Below are 15,246 nucleotides of genomic sequence, written 5' to 3'. Positions count from 1 at the left end.
CCCTGTGCTCTGCTTACCAAACGTTAACAAAGACATAACAATCTTCCACTCTTTTTCTGCCTTTTGAGAATTAATTGATCATTTTATATGACTCCATTTTCTCTCCTTTCTTAATATTATCAGTTATACTCCCCCCCCCCCATGTCTCTGGATCTATTTTCTTTTTTTTTTTTAATGTCTAAAGTTTTACATATGCTCCCTTTTCCCCCTATTGACCACCCCCCCCAGCCCCAGCCAACCCCACTCCCGAGGGCAAGCCCCCACTACCCCAGTGTCTGTGTCCATTGGTTATGCTAATATGCATGCATACAAGTCCATTGGTTGCTCTCTAACCACCCCCCCACCTTCCCTGTCATTTGTCCCTGAATCTATTTTTGTTCATCAGTTTATGTTGATCATTATATCCCACATATGAATGAGATCATGTGATATTTACCTTTCTCCAAATGGCTTATTTCACTTAGCATAATGCTCTCCAGTTCCATCCATGCTGTTGCAAATAGTAAAAGTTCCTTCTTTGTTTATAGCGGCGTAGTAGTCCATTGCGTAAATGTACCACAGTTTTCTAATCCACTCACTGCTGATGGGCACTTAGGTTGTTTCCAAATCTTAGCTATGGTAAATTGTGCTGCTATGAACATAGGGGTGCATATATCCTTTCTGATTGGTGTTTCTGGTTTCTTGAGATATAGTCCTAGAAGTGGGATTACTGGGTCAAATGGGAGTTTCATTGTTAACTTTTTGAGGAAACTCCATACTGTCTTCCATAGTGGCTGCACCAGTCTGCATTCCCACCAGCAGTGCACAAGTGTTCCTTTTTCTCCACATCTTCACCAGCACTTGTCGTTTGTTGATTTGTTGATGATAGCCATTCTGACAGGTGTGATATGGTACCGCATTGTCGTTTTGATTTGCATCTCTTGGATGATTAGTGACTTTGTGCATGTTTTCATAAGTCTCTTGGCCTTCCTTATGTCCTCTTTTGAAAAGTGTCTATTTAGGTCCGTTGCCCTTTTTTTGATTGGATAGTTTTATACTTCTTTTTTACTTTTTTTAGTGGTTGCCCTAAAGTTTGAAATGTACATTTATAACTAATCCCTGTCCATTTACAAATAATACTATGACACTACACAGGCAGTATGAGTACCTTATAATCCTATACAATAAAAGCCTAATATGCTAAGTGTCCAGTCATCCAGTAGTCCGTTCAACCAATCAAAGTGTAATATGCTAAGGCCGCTCAACCACTCGCTATGATGTGCACTGACCACCAGGGGGCAGATGCTCCAACCAGTAGGTTAGCTTGTTGCTGGAATCCAGCCGAACGGGACTGAGCCAGATGGGCCAGACATACCCTGGAGCCCTCCCACGGTCCCTCCCCAGCTGGCCAACCTCCCATGTCCCTCCCCAGCCCCGATCATGCACCGGTGGGGTCCCTTAGCCTGGCCTGCATCCTCTTGCAATCTGGGCTGAGGGACCCTCCCCTCCCCCACCCCACCCCCCACCCTAAGAGCTTAAATTCATCCACCGGGCCTCTGGGAACAAAATAATCTTAATTCCTTTTTCAAGTCCCTTCTATCATTGTTGTCAATTCATTTTACTTATATGTTAGCATTTACAAGGTGTCCCCCAAAAAATGATGCCCCAAAAGAGTATATACATACATTTGAGCTGATAGCTCAATTGATGTTTCTCTTTTTTTCAGGTTTAACCCATTAGAATTAATAATGATTCAAATGTATATACATTTTAGAGGACACCCTGTGTATCTGATATGTATGTACATAAGCATACATAATCAAATACATTGTTTCTCTTATTATTGCCCATTCACCAAGCTCAGCCCATAAAACATATCTTAGCAAATTTAAAATAATAGAAAGCATACAAATTAAAACCATAATGAGATAAGTCACTGCACACCTATCAACAAGACTAGCATAAGAAACACTAAATGCTGGTGAGGATGCAGAGATTTTGGATCATTCGTATATTGCTGGTACAAATGGAAAGTGGTACAACCACTGTGGGAAACAATATAATAGTTTCTAAAAATAAAATAAAAAATTATAAAAAAAAAACACACTGAAAACAAGAGCAAGCCACTTTCCATGTCATGAGAACACTCCAGCAGTCCTGTGGAGCAGCTAGCACCCATTGGCCAGTCATGTGGGTCAACCTCCCTGGAAGTGGATAGAGGCTTCAGATGCCTGGCGTCTAGGTTGATACCTTCAGGGCAACCTCATGGGAAACTGAGCCAGATCCATCTAACCAAACCACTCCCAAATTCCTAACACTCAGAAATTGTAAAAATAAATGTTTTGTTGCTTAAACTACTAAAAAAAAAAAAGAACACCTAAATATGCAACTATCATAGGACCTAGCATTTATACTCCCAGGCATTTATCCCAGAGAAATAGTCTCATGTTCACACAAAGACCTATACACAAATGTTTATGGCAACTTAATTTGTATGGCCAAACATTGGGAGTAATATAGATATCCTTCAAAGGTTCTATAGTTCAACTGTGATACATCCATACCATGGAATACAGCCAAGCAATAAAAAGCACAAACTGCTGATACACGCAACAACCTGAGCAAATCTCCAGATAAGCATGGCGTTACATATTACATGGTCTCATTTACTAGTATATCACCTTCTTAAAATGACAAATATAGAAATGGACAATAGATTAGTGGTTGCCTGGGGTTCAAGGGGGTGGGGCCAGGAGAAAATGGGTGATAGCCATGAAAGGGCAACATGAGAGACCTTCCTGGTAAAGGTACTGTCTTATATCTTGAGTGTATCTACTTTGGTATTCTACTACCGTTTTGTAAAATGTTACACTGGGGCAAACTACATTAAAAGTAAAAATATTCACCTGGCCAGTGTGCTCAGTGGTTGAGTGTTGACCTATGAATCAAGAGGTCATAAGTTTGATTTCCGGTCAGGACACATGCCAGGGTTGCAGGCTCAATCCCCAGTAGGGGGGCATGCAGGAGGCAGCCAATTGATGCTTCTATCTCTCTATCCCTCTCCCTTCCTTTCTCCAAAAAAAAAATTCAATAAAAACTTTTTTTAAAAAGAGTAAAAATATTCTTCCTGTACTACTTACTGATACATGGGAATCTACAATTATGTCCAAGTGAAAAGTTAAAAAATACATTCAAACCTTCAAATAATTTATGCCATTAAATGTTGAAAATTATTTTTTAATATATGTTTTTATTGGTTTCAGAGAGGAAGGATGAGGGAGAGAAATAGAAACATCAATGAGGAGAGAGAATCATTGATTGGCTGCCTCCTGCATGCCTGCTACTGGGGATTGAGCCTGCAACCCAAGCATGTGCCCTTAACCAGAATTGAACCTGGGACCCTTCAGTCCGCAGGCAGATGCTCTAGCCACTAAGCCAACCCAGCTAGGGCTAAATGTTGAAAATTTTTAAACAGCCATAATATATGTTTTCCCGGACAGAGTGATAGCAAGGTTTTGTAATGTTCTTTAACTGTATACTAAACATAATAAAAAGGGCTACCATTATGGGCATTTTCAATTGAGTTGGTAATACAGTTTAGCAAGAAGTTTTTTGCACATTTTGTAACAACTCAGCAGTAGGTGCCTCAGATTTTACGTTGTTCTTTTATGACTAAAACACTGACTATCATACCAAATTCTCTACATAAAAAAAGGAGAAATCTGGAGCTTGTTTGTCTGTTTGAATGGTAGCCAAAGCTAAAGAAAAATGCTATATTGTGAATAGCAGAGACTAACTTTACTTTAGAAATTAATTTCAAGCCTGTTTGAAAACAATTGTAATTCTAATTAGAATTAAAATTCAAACCATTTTGGATGATAAATATTTAAAAGCATTTGGCCTGGAAACTAAACTGGAACAGAGCAGAGAAACTAATGTTATCAAATCCACTGTGATGAAGGGAAATGTCTGCCTTGCCGAGAGGGTTTTGGTCCACACTGCTGATCTCTGGAACACACCCTCATTCTGTACCCACCACTGCAGTCATATAAAGCTGATACTTCTCCCTGAAGAATGCGATTTTTATTCCATGTACCATTTTTCTCAAGAGACATCTTTAAAAGCTTTACTAAAAAGAAAAACCCTTTGCCCTAACTGGTTTGGCTCAGTGGATAGAGCATCAGCCTGCAGACTCAAGGGTCCCAGGTTTGATTCCGGTCAAGGGCATGTACCTTGGTTGCAGGCACATCCCCAGTAAGGGGTGTGCAGGAGGCAGCTGATCAATGTTTCTCTCTCATGGATGTTTCTAACTCTCTATCCCTCTCCCTTCCTCTCTGTAAAAAGCAATAAAATATATTTTTTAAAAAAGAAAAGAAAAACCCTTCGAGGACCCAATCCCTGAGGCATGAACATGTGTAAACAAACCTAATCCTCTTTCCTTGATCCAGACTTAGATGAATGCAAGAGGAAGTCCCAATTCAAACCCAGTGCCTTTCTTCTCAGTGTAACCTGCCCGTACTTTGTGTTTGAGATCAACTTCCTCGCACTGCCATTTCTGGGAAGAAACCACCCTGGTTCCCAAGGTACACTCTTAGCCTGTGCAGGGGGCACCAAGCAAGTAGAGAGCATCAGACAGCAGGAAAGTGAATTCTAGAAAGCATCAGTCATGCTTGAGGGGAAAATTAGAACTTAACTGGGCTTCCTTGTATCTTATGGCTTAGTAGTGACATTAGTTTACTGGGGGTGCTGCAACAAAGTACCACACGCTGAGTGGCTAGAACAACAAAAATGTATTGTCTCGCAGTTCCAGAAGCCGGAAATCTGAGATCCTAGTGTCATCAGGGTTGGTTTCTTTTGAGGGCCAAGAGGAAAATCAGTCCCCAACCTCTCCCGTAACTACTGGCGGTTTGCTGACAATCTTCATCATAACTCTGCTTTCATCTTCACAGGCAGTCACCCTGTGTGCATGTCCAAAGAACCCCTTTCTGTGAGGACACAGCCTTTTGGATTAGGGCCCACGCTAATGATCTCATTTTAATTTTATTACCTCCGTAAAGACCCCCTTCTGAAACACTGGGAGTTAAGACCTCAACATACAAATTTTGGGGAAATAAAATTCAACTCATGAAACAGTAATGTTTGATGTTAAATGACTTTAAAAGGAAAAAGGCTGCCCAGATATTTACAGTGACTCTCCTTCCCAACCGCCTCATTGGAATGACGCCCCTTTCAAAGCTCTGGTAGGCTGTGCTGTCCTTAATGTCATCTCTCACCAGCTTTGCTCATGTTGAGCTTCTTGTCACTTCTTTCCTTAGTGTGTCCCATTCCTAACTCTCTTTGCCCTGAAATTCAGTTTCTTCCTCAGCAATGCCTTTGGTGTCATCGCCAGCCTTCACACAATAATCAAAGTTGCTTTCACCTGCCTTCAGTCACCAAATAAAAATAAGTTGCATCTATGCACCAATGAACCTAATAGCAATCCTCCTTCACTAGGGAGCTCTCAGGTGTACAGAGGGTCACCTGACTCCAGGACATCCCCATACTTTCCACCCACATATAAAACTATGTTGGGTATCCTATCTAATAAAAGAGAAACATGGTAATTGGCGTACGACCGCTACCCTTCCCATTGGCTAATCAGGGCGATATGCAAATTAACCATCAACAAAGATGGCGGTTAATTTGCATACATAGGCGCAATGATGGGAAACCATAGGGGAAGGATGGTGATTGGAAACACAGGCGGCAGGCAAGAGCTGGGAGGCACTGCCACTGGCACTGAATCAGAGAACCAGCTGTCTTTGCCTGCCCCCCTGCTGGTGATCGGAGAAGCCAGAGCGGGGCACGGAAGAGGCCGGCACCCACCTCTTCCCTGGCCGCCCCTGCCAGGGATGAGCAACCAGAGATCCCACAGCAGGAAAGGGGGGCCTGCAGCCAGGCCCCCTGTGCGCCTGCCCATGGGATCACCCCGGAGATCATGGAGCAGGAAAGGGGGGCCTGCAGCCAGCCCACGTGTGCCCCTGCCCCTGGGTCGCTGCAGCAATCATGGAGCAGGAAAGAGTGGCCTCTAGCCAGCCCCCCTGGGCGCCTGCCCCTGGGTCGCCGCTGCAATCCCCGAGCAGGAAAAGGGGGTCTGCAGCCAGCCCCGTGTGCCCCTGTCCCTGGGTCGCCATGGCGGGCGATCCCACAGCAGGAAAGGGGGGCCTGCAGCCAGCTCTTGTGTGCCCCTGCCCCTGGGTCCTGGCTGCGATCCCCTGAGCAGGAAAGGGCAGCCTCTAGCCAGCCCCCATGTGCGCCTGTCCGTGGGATCACAGCGGCGATCACAGAGCAGGAAAGGGGAGCCTGCAGCCATCCCCTGTGTGCACCTGCCTGCCCATGGGATCGCGGATGGGATCCCACAGCAGGAAAGGGCAGCCTGCAGCCAGCCCCTGTGTGCACCTGCCCCTGGGTCGCTGCTGTGATCCCAGAGCAGGAAAGAGCGGCCTGCAGCCAGGCCCTGTGTGCACCTGTCCCTAGGTCGCTCTGGCGATCCCACAGCAGGAAAGGGCGTCCCACCCTGGCCACAGCTCAAGGGAGAGTACAACATGCAGTGGAGGCCAGGAGCCTGAGAGATCAACAGAGAGGGGCGCCTCCTAGGTGTGGCTGGGGACAGGCCCCCCGCAGACACACACACACACACACACACACACACACACACACAAACACAAACACATACACACACACGGGACGCCTGCACCAAGCCTCTGCTGCCAGAGTGTGGCCATCAGTAGGACATCTACTGAGGGCTCCCGGACTGAGGGGCTGGCTTGGCTAAGGGAACCCCATCCCCCAGTGCATGAATTTCATGCACCGGGCCTCTAGTCTACACTAATAAAAGGGTAATATGCTAATTAGACCAGGTCGACCTGACATCTTCCAGACATCCAACTTCTGGACAGTTAGGGGGTGACCAGGCTGGCAGAGGAGCAGTTAGGGGGCAACTAGGCCAGCAGGGGAGCAGTTAGGAGGTGCCCAGGCCATCAGGGGGGCAGGTAGAAGGCAACCAGGCTGGCAAGCAGAGGCAGTTAGAGGCAATCAGGCAGGCAGGCAAGCGGTTAGGAGCCAGGGGTCACGGATTGTGAGAGGGATGTCTGAATGCTGGCGATCGGACATCCTCTAAGGGGTCTCAGATTGGAGAGGGTGCAGGCCAGGCTGAGGGACCCTCCCCACCTGTGCACCAATTTCATGCACTGGGCCTCTAGTATAAGATAGAATCCCATTTTATAGTAAAAGATTATTGGAGAAAATTTCAAGAACTTTTTAGCTTGCCCATACCAAAAGTGACTATGAAGTGGTTGTATGTGGGGAAAGTATATTATTTTAATGTGTAACAATGTTATTGTTTTTATCCCAGAATCCAGTAGAAAATCCTAAATTTTGGTACGCCAAAAAAATATAAAATCATGAGCTGAAAAATATTTTAGTACCAGTAAGTAATGTGATGCAGTATTGGGATGAGAAGGAAATAACGTGTGCTGCTAACTACCTTCTGGTGTTAAGCTGATCCATCAGAGGGGACCTTTGGATGCAAGATAAAATTCCGATACATAGGATATGAGGGAGGCCCAAGAATCCCGGTACCCAAGGGTGTTTATATTAACCAGTTCAGTACCGTTCATTGTAGACAAAAACCACAACAGCAGAAGTGGTTGGATCCCTCTCTTTTCCATGCTGCTGCTTCACCATGTGGTACAAGGCAAATTGCAATGTGTCCTCTTTCCACTGAACACATTTCTGTAGAGTGAATCTAGGCCAAAGTAAACATCATAAAATTAGTACTTTAAAGTTGGGATGGATTTTAGAAGTTGCTTCAGCTCACACATGACTCATGAATACTCCATGCCCACCAATATTGATTTCCAATCATGATTCATTTCCAACCTCTGGAGATGGGATTGCCATACTTCACCCTGACATCCCTTCAATGTTTATACAGCTATGGAAAGCAGTTATACCTAATGTTGATATATCCGCTTGTTTACTCATTTGCTCATCATTCAGTTCTCAAAGTTTTATTGAGTACCTATTATGAAACCTCCAGGCACTACAGAAGGTACTATCATAATCTCTGTAGAAGGTTTAGCCATTTATGAAGAGCTTTGCACAAACATCAAGCCATTAAATCCTCACAAAAACCCAGTAAACTAGACTACATTTATTATTAATTTTTATTTATAATAGATATGAGAAAATTAAAGTTCAGAAGTGAAGTCATGTGACTAGTCAAAGAACTGTGAGTCAAGTGCATCCTCTACATCTAGGTAGCACTCTCTTTCCAGTGTGTGTGCTGACACAAGACAGATCCATCACCTCTTCCACATAACAACTTTGATATAACTCAGAACACCACAGATACTTGCTATGTTTCTCTTTTCCATATTAAACACCTCCAGATCCTTCAACTTCCTTCATACAATCTGGAGTCCAGACCTTGGACACATCCAGAACTCAGCATGATAACCCAGTTGTGATATGACCTGAGCAGAGAATGTGAAAACCATTGCCTCCTTTGAGACAGATACATTTTAAACACTAGTCTATACTCAGATCAGCTCTGGGGTAGGTAACCAGGCAATCCTGTTGATTTATATTGAACTTGTGGCTAATATGTACTGTCAGAGACTTACTTCTCTCCCCTCCTTTGACCCCCTCCTAATTCTGCCTTTTATAGAGTGAAACTTAGAGACCTAATCACAAGACTAACGTATGTCAAACACCTACACTTAGCACAGTTATGGAGGCAGCATCCCTCCCAGAAGAGAGGCCAAAAACACAGTAACTATTAGATGACATTGTTCAGCTTTTTATTTTACTTCACGTTTCTATGCATTTTTCCATGTGTTTATGCTTTTCCCATTTACAGGGTTTATACTTCCAGATTCTAGTATTAGTACTCCTACTACATAATAGCAATTCAGGCCTATGCAAACATGTCATGTAAATTGTTTTAATTTAATCTGACCAGGACCTTTGAATCAATGGATAGATGAGGAAACTTAGATTCCAAGTTTGCCCTAAGTCACATGCCAAGAAGGTGCTGGAGCTGGGATTTCCACCCAGATTTATCTGTCTTCACAGTAGATCATGTCTCTGTCAGGAACATCTTTTTGCTCTGAATAACTGAAAGCATCCTTTTGTTTGTTTTCTTAGTACTTTTGACTTTTACAATGCTTCTCACTCTCATGTGGGTTTTTTTTTTTCTTTTCAATTTGGAGTTTTACATCATTTTGGCTTTTAGCCTAGGGCTAAGCTGTTATATAAGCCCTTTTTTTTTTTTTAACACATTCCTGATTATGTGGCTTTTTTCCATACTGTGTATTTGTCACTAATTAAACTCATTCTTTTTCCTAAAACTACTCATTGAGTTGTATTCCTTACCTCATTAAGATATGATCATGATCTCAAATTAGAAATTTCACAGTCATTCCTAATTCTGCCTGCCTTCTTACCCTAACCAATAATTTTTCATTAAATCTATAGCTCTTACTTTCTAAAAGTCTCTTAAATCCTTGAATCGGGCCTTTGTTGAGTTTTTCATATCCTATTGCACTGGTCTCCTAATTGATCCACCTGCTTCTAGGTTCCCTTCTGCATTTCACTCCACACAATGACGCCAGATTTACCTTTCTAACCACAGAGCTAAATATGTTCAACATTTTACAAGCTGACCCCAGTCTATATTTCCTACTGTACGTGTCTCTACTCCCAGTCTCCTCATGCCTCTATCTATGCTATAAGCAACTCATCCCTATCAAATGGCCCAGATTCTCTCACAACCTTGCTTGGGTGGATGGCTTTTCCTCTGTCTGGAATGTGTTTCTTTTTTTTTTTTCTTTTTTTAAATATATTTTTATTGATTCCAGAGAGGAAGGGAGAAGGTGGGAGAGAGAGAAACTTCAATGATGAGAGAGAATCATTGATCAGCTGCTTCCTGCATGCCCCCTACTGGGGATTAAGCCCAAAACCCAGGCATGTGCCCTGACCAGGAATTGAACCCTGACCTCCTGGTTCATAGGTCAATGCTCAACCACTGAGCCACACCTACTGGACTGAAATGGGTTTCTTATCCTAGCAAAGACCTGGTTCCTGTAACCTCCACATTCCTGTAACCTCCACATTCCTGCACATAACATTCACTGTTCTGACCTTTTTGTTAACAGAGCTTTTTTGTACATTGTTCACATATAAACAGTTATGCATTATTATAATAGTAATAATTAACTGCCTCTCCTACATGAACATAGACAAACATCTTGACATATTTGCTTATTTCCCTAGTACAGTACCAAATATATAGTAGATAATAAATATTTGCACAAAAGTATGAATGTACTTTCTTTAAAATCTGGGCTGGCTAGAAATTTTTCTATAATATTGGTCAACCTGCACATTTCTTCCTAATTGATATTGTTTTGTAGTGTTAGAATTTTGAGATCTCTTATATTCTCAGACTGTCTTCTGTTTTAAAGTTTCATAATCATCTTTCTTCTGACAGACTTTTGTGTATAAGAATGAAAGGTCCTGAGAAACTAGTGGATATCCCTTACCTTTTTTATGTGAATATAACTGATAGCCGTATGAGAGCTGAGAATCTGCTTTCCTGAGACCTTTAGTTCCCCTCAGTCATCTGACAGCCCAAAATTCTCTGCAAGCTCACTTGGTCAGCTGCCCATATCTCTGTAATGCCAAGTCTGCCTTTCCAAGGAAGTGGTATCTGCCCATTTTGCAAATGGGAAAATTAGACCCAGAATGACCAAGTAGACGATCTGACATAGTTAAGCAAGTAAATTCTGTACCAAAAAGAAAGTCTAATGAGCCCTCTGCTCCAAAACCTGGCTCATTTCCTTCTTTACATGCTTACATATTTCTTTGTGTTTTATTTCCCTAAGGGCTTTATAGAAATTTCTATCATTTGCAATCTGTTCATCTTAGTTATATGAATCTATTTTCTCTTCAACCAGCATTTTTCTTTCCTTGACTTTAAAAAAAAAAGAAAATAAAGAACCAGCTTTAGTAAAAACATGCTGCAGCTCTCCTACACTTCAGTAAGTATAGAAGCTAAAATGGGCTTACTTTACTGCTTACTGGGTCATTCATCTAATGGTGTACTCTAAGAGAATAATCTCTGATCTGAAAAATGTGAGGGCTCATCTTAAGACTGGACTAACTGATCTATGAATATAAGTCATGGCATTTTTTGGCTGGGTGTGTCCTTGGAAATTTCCAGGCTAACCCATTCCTCACCAACCTGAAGCTCAGAAAGACCAAATCACTTCTGTGAGGTCAACAGATCAGGGTTCTAAGACAGACCAAGAGCAGAACTCAACAACTCCTACTCCTTATTTAGTGCCTTTTCTACCTCTGGCTACTTTTAAGTGTGGAGACCACACCTTGTTATTACCTTGCCTTGAGAGTCTCAAAGCTAAACAGTACTAACAGAATCATGGCATATGAAAGTAGTGATTATTTAACTTGTAAGAGAAAAGAAAGCCTTCTGATATGCTCCATACCAGACATCACTTTGAGTATGGGAAAACACATTGGTTTCAGCTCTATTATCAGAAAGGAGGATTAATGAGGGTCTGCTATATCCTAGGTGCTGGAAACAGTGGACAATATGGACCTATTTCTTGCCTTGTGGAGATTAAAGACCAGATGGGAAGACATTAAATAAATCATTATAAACAATTAAGTAAAAAATTACAATATGCAAAGAAATGAATGGGTTGCTATGGGAATATGTTACTGAGAGACCCAATCTGGTCTGGGCTATCCAGAAAGACTTCCCTGAGACACTGATATTGAATTTGAAATTCGAAGGATGTGTAAGGGTTCAGATAGGAGTGTTCCATCAGAGGGCAGAGCATTAGGAGGATCAAGGGCGCAGAGAACACTGCACAGCTGTGCTCAAATAAATGAAAGATGAGCCATGGCTGAGGCACAGGGAGTGACATAAATGATCCTGATCGCCCAGAGCAGTGTAAGCCATGTTTAGGGTGTGGGAGTCTACTTAAGTATTTTAAGCAAAATAATGTGATTGGGATTACATTTTCCAAAGATCAGTCCAGTACCAATAGAATGGGTTGAAATGTCAGCAGGTAGACAACCAGATAGGAGGTGAACACAGACAACCAGGGGAGACATTGCACATAGTTTGCACCAGGGGTCCTCAAACTTTTTAAACAGGGGGCCAGTTCACTGTCCCTCAGACCGTTGGCGGGCCGGACTATAGTTTAAAAAAAAACTATGAACAAATTCCTATGCACACTGCACATATCTTATTTTGAAGTAAAAAAGAAAAACGGGAACAAATACAATATTTGTATTTGCATGTGGCCCGCTGGCCATAGTTTGAGGACCCCTGGTTTGCACCCTAGACCTTCCAGCTTAATTAGGCAATACTCTATTCCAAAGACACATCTGTGTTTCTTTTTTGTCTGTAATGTTTGTAATGAAAAGCAACATAGTCAACACTATTCTTTTTATTGATTGATTGATTGATTGATTTTATTAATTTGATAGAGGAAGGGAAAGGGAGAGAGAGATAGAAACATCAATGATGTGAGAAAATCGTTGATCGGCTGCCTCCTGCATGCCCCCCTGGAGACTGAACATGCAACCCGGGCATATGCCCTGACTGGAAATCAAACTGTTACCTTCTGGTTCATAGATCAAAGCTCAACCCCTGAGCCATGTCCACCAGGCAACAGTGTTGTTAATAAACACAACTGAATAAATAAATAAATAAATAAATAAATAAATAAATAAATAAATAAATGACAGCAGTTACCTAATGGGTAGTATAAAACAATTATCTTTCTGTATCATTGAAGAAAGCTTTTTGTTGCATTAGGATTATAGTTTTAAGTTGTATTTGAGCTAATTACAAACATTCTAATTGTAAAAAGCTTTGATTTAAATGATAAATTATCAGTGCATCAACTCAGCTATTGAAGTAACAATAAAGTGCCATCTATTATGTTTGTTTTGATTGTGTTCTATGTTAATGTTTTACTCGTGGTTTTGGTATACGTTGGTTGATATAAATGTATGGAATACATAAAATAATGCATTGACTTCATGACAAGATCCAAAAATATTTTGTCAAATTATCTTGATGATTGCTGCAATCATCAGACATCATAAACAACAATGTGCCTTTGGAGAAATTTAGCTGAAGTAATTTTAAATTTTCAAAACAAATTGTTTTTATATAAATACATTATCTTCCTTTTTTTTTTTTTAAATCAAGGGACAGCTTACATCACCTGGGTGATATAAAACCTAAAAATAACAGATAAATTAGTGCTGCCATCTATCATTCTCTTTTGGCAATCTGAACTCTCTTTGATATCACAATGAATGATAAATCAAGTGATTTGAAAGTAGAACTCAAAATTGAAAAATTCAAGTTGTAAGTTCTTTTTATCTTAAGTAGGTGATATTGTTCATGCACCTTGAGCTAACTTGATGACAATGAGGTTTTCAGCAAATGGCTTTAGGCTAATAAAATAAATGGGTTCTGACAATCAGGGTTAAGTATGAATTGTTGTATCTACAGACTTCTGGGGGCCCAACTCAGAATATCCTATATAATAAAAGGCTAATATGCAAATCGACCAAATAGTGGAACAACCAGTTGCTATGACACGCACTGACCACCAGAAGGGCAGACACTCAACACAGGAGCTGCCCCCTGGTGGTCAGTGCACTTCCACAGGGGGAGTGCCGCTCAGCCAGAAGCCAGCCTCATGGCTGGCGAGCACAGTGGCAGTGGCTGGAGCCTCTCCCGCCTCCACTGCAGGCAGGCAGTAAGGAGTAAAGGGTCCTGAACTGCAAGAGCCTGGACTGTGAGAGGGATGTCTGACTGCCAGCTTAAGCCCGATCCTTCTGGATGTCCCTCAAGGGGTTCCGGACTGTGAGAGGGCACAGGCCAGGCTGAGAGACCCATGCCCCACCCCAACTGCATGAATTTCATGCACCAGGCCTCTCGTATGTAAATGGTTTTATTCTATAGTTCTTTCTGACAAATCACATAATACATTTAACCATCACTGAATAATTTGAAATTTTCTTTGAAGAAAGATGAATACTTTATTTATTTTTTTAATACTTTATTTTTAAGAATTATTTATTTGTATTCATTATTTTATCTTATTCCCTGGAGTGTGGCATTTTTTTAAGAAAATGTATTTTTTCAAAATTTCCTTTTTATTTAAAAGAAATGGTTCTTCCTAAGACACTGTGGAATACTCATTTTTCTCCCAAGTTAGCCAGGGGCACACAAATGCAAGAATCTCTAATTTGAGATTAGTAGATTTGTTTCTTTCAATCTTTTTGATTATAGATTAATTTTTCACCATTCACTTCTATTTGAAATCCCTGGTTTTATTGATCATTAAAGACAACCAGTGATTCTCATACCTAGTGGGGAAGACTGAGTGGTAAAGCAAATGCCCTCATGCCTGCTTCACGTTCCTAACACAGGGGAACCCGAAATAGAGACAGAAGGAGCCTTTTATGTTAATCGTTTCTGTCTCTACCAGTTCTGTCCCAACATGGACCTATATGTGTCGTTTAATTTTAAATACATCACCATTTTCCTACATATACAAAACCTAGGGAAACAACAACAAATCTTGTATCTATTTCTCCTAGGTTGGACGAGTTGAAGACTTTCTATACCAATTAGAGGATAATTTCTTAAAAACTAAGAAACTGAGAAATGCTCGAAGGCAGAAAACAAAAATGAAGCGGCTTCAGACGGTGCAGCAAAGCTAGTCACTGAGGAGCAGGCGCTGCCACAAGATGTCCCGGAGGAAGGGATGATGGCATCCCACCACCTGACAGTGACAGCTCATAACCGAGACCTGTGGCCAAGGGAATGAGGTGGCGCTTCCCTCGGCTCATTTTAGCAAAGACCGTCTATACTTCATTAATCTCAACTGGCAGCAATAAACGTTCTCAACAAATTTGACTTGATTCTTATTTAACTTCATCTTATTTAGTTAAGTACTTTATAAAATCACCATTGCTGCCTCTTTCACTTGCCTTGTTCTTTCAAAATTGACTAAGGGCCCGGCCAGGGTGGCTCAGTGGTTGAGCATCTACCTATGATCCAGGAGGTCACAGTTCAATTCCCAGTCAGGGCACATGCCCGTGTAGGGGGTGTGCAGGAGGGAACCAATCAATGATTCTCTCTCATCATTGATATTTCTATCTCTCTCT

At 41.7% G+C, this 15,246-nt stretch overlaps 1 protein-coding gene across 1 annotated transcript in view; it reads left to right on the top strand.

Moving 5' to 3' along the window:
- SPATA16 (spermatogenesis associated 16) overlaps positions 1–14,876 on the top strand; it is a 213,500-nt gene extending 198,624 nt beyond the window's left edge. Inside the window, 1 exon segment of the mRNA XM_059685975.1 lies at positions 14,677–14,876. Coding sequence (XP_059541958.1) covers positions 14,677–14,799 — 123 coding nt within the window. The 3' untranslated portion in view covers positions 14,800–14,876.
- Positions 14,877–15,246: the final 370 nt, after the last annotated feature.

This window comes from Myotis daubentonii, chromosome 3 (assembly GCF_963259705.1).
Source record: "Myotis daubentonii chromosome 3, mMyoDau2.1, whole genome shotgun sequence".
In the NCBI taxonomy this organism is placed as follows: domain Eukaryota; kingdom Metazoa; phylum Chordata; class Mammalia; order Chiroptera; family Vespertilionidae; genus Myotis; species Myotis daubentonii.
This window is presented reverse-complemented; position numbering and strand designations above follow the sequence as displayed.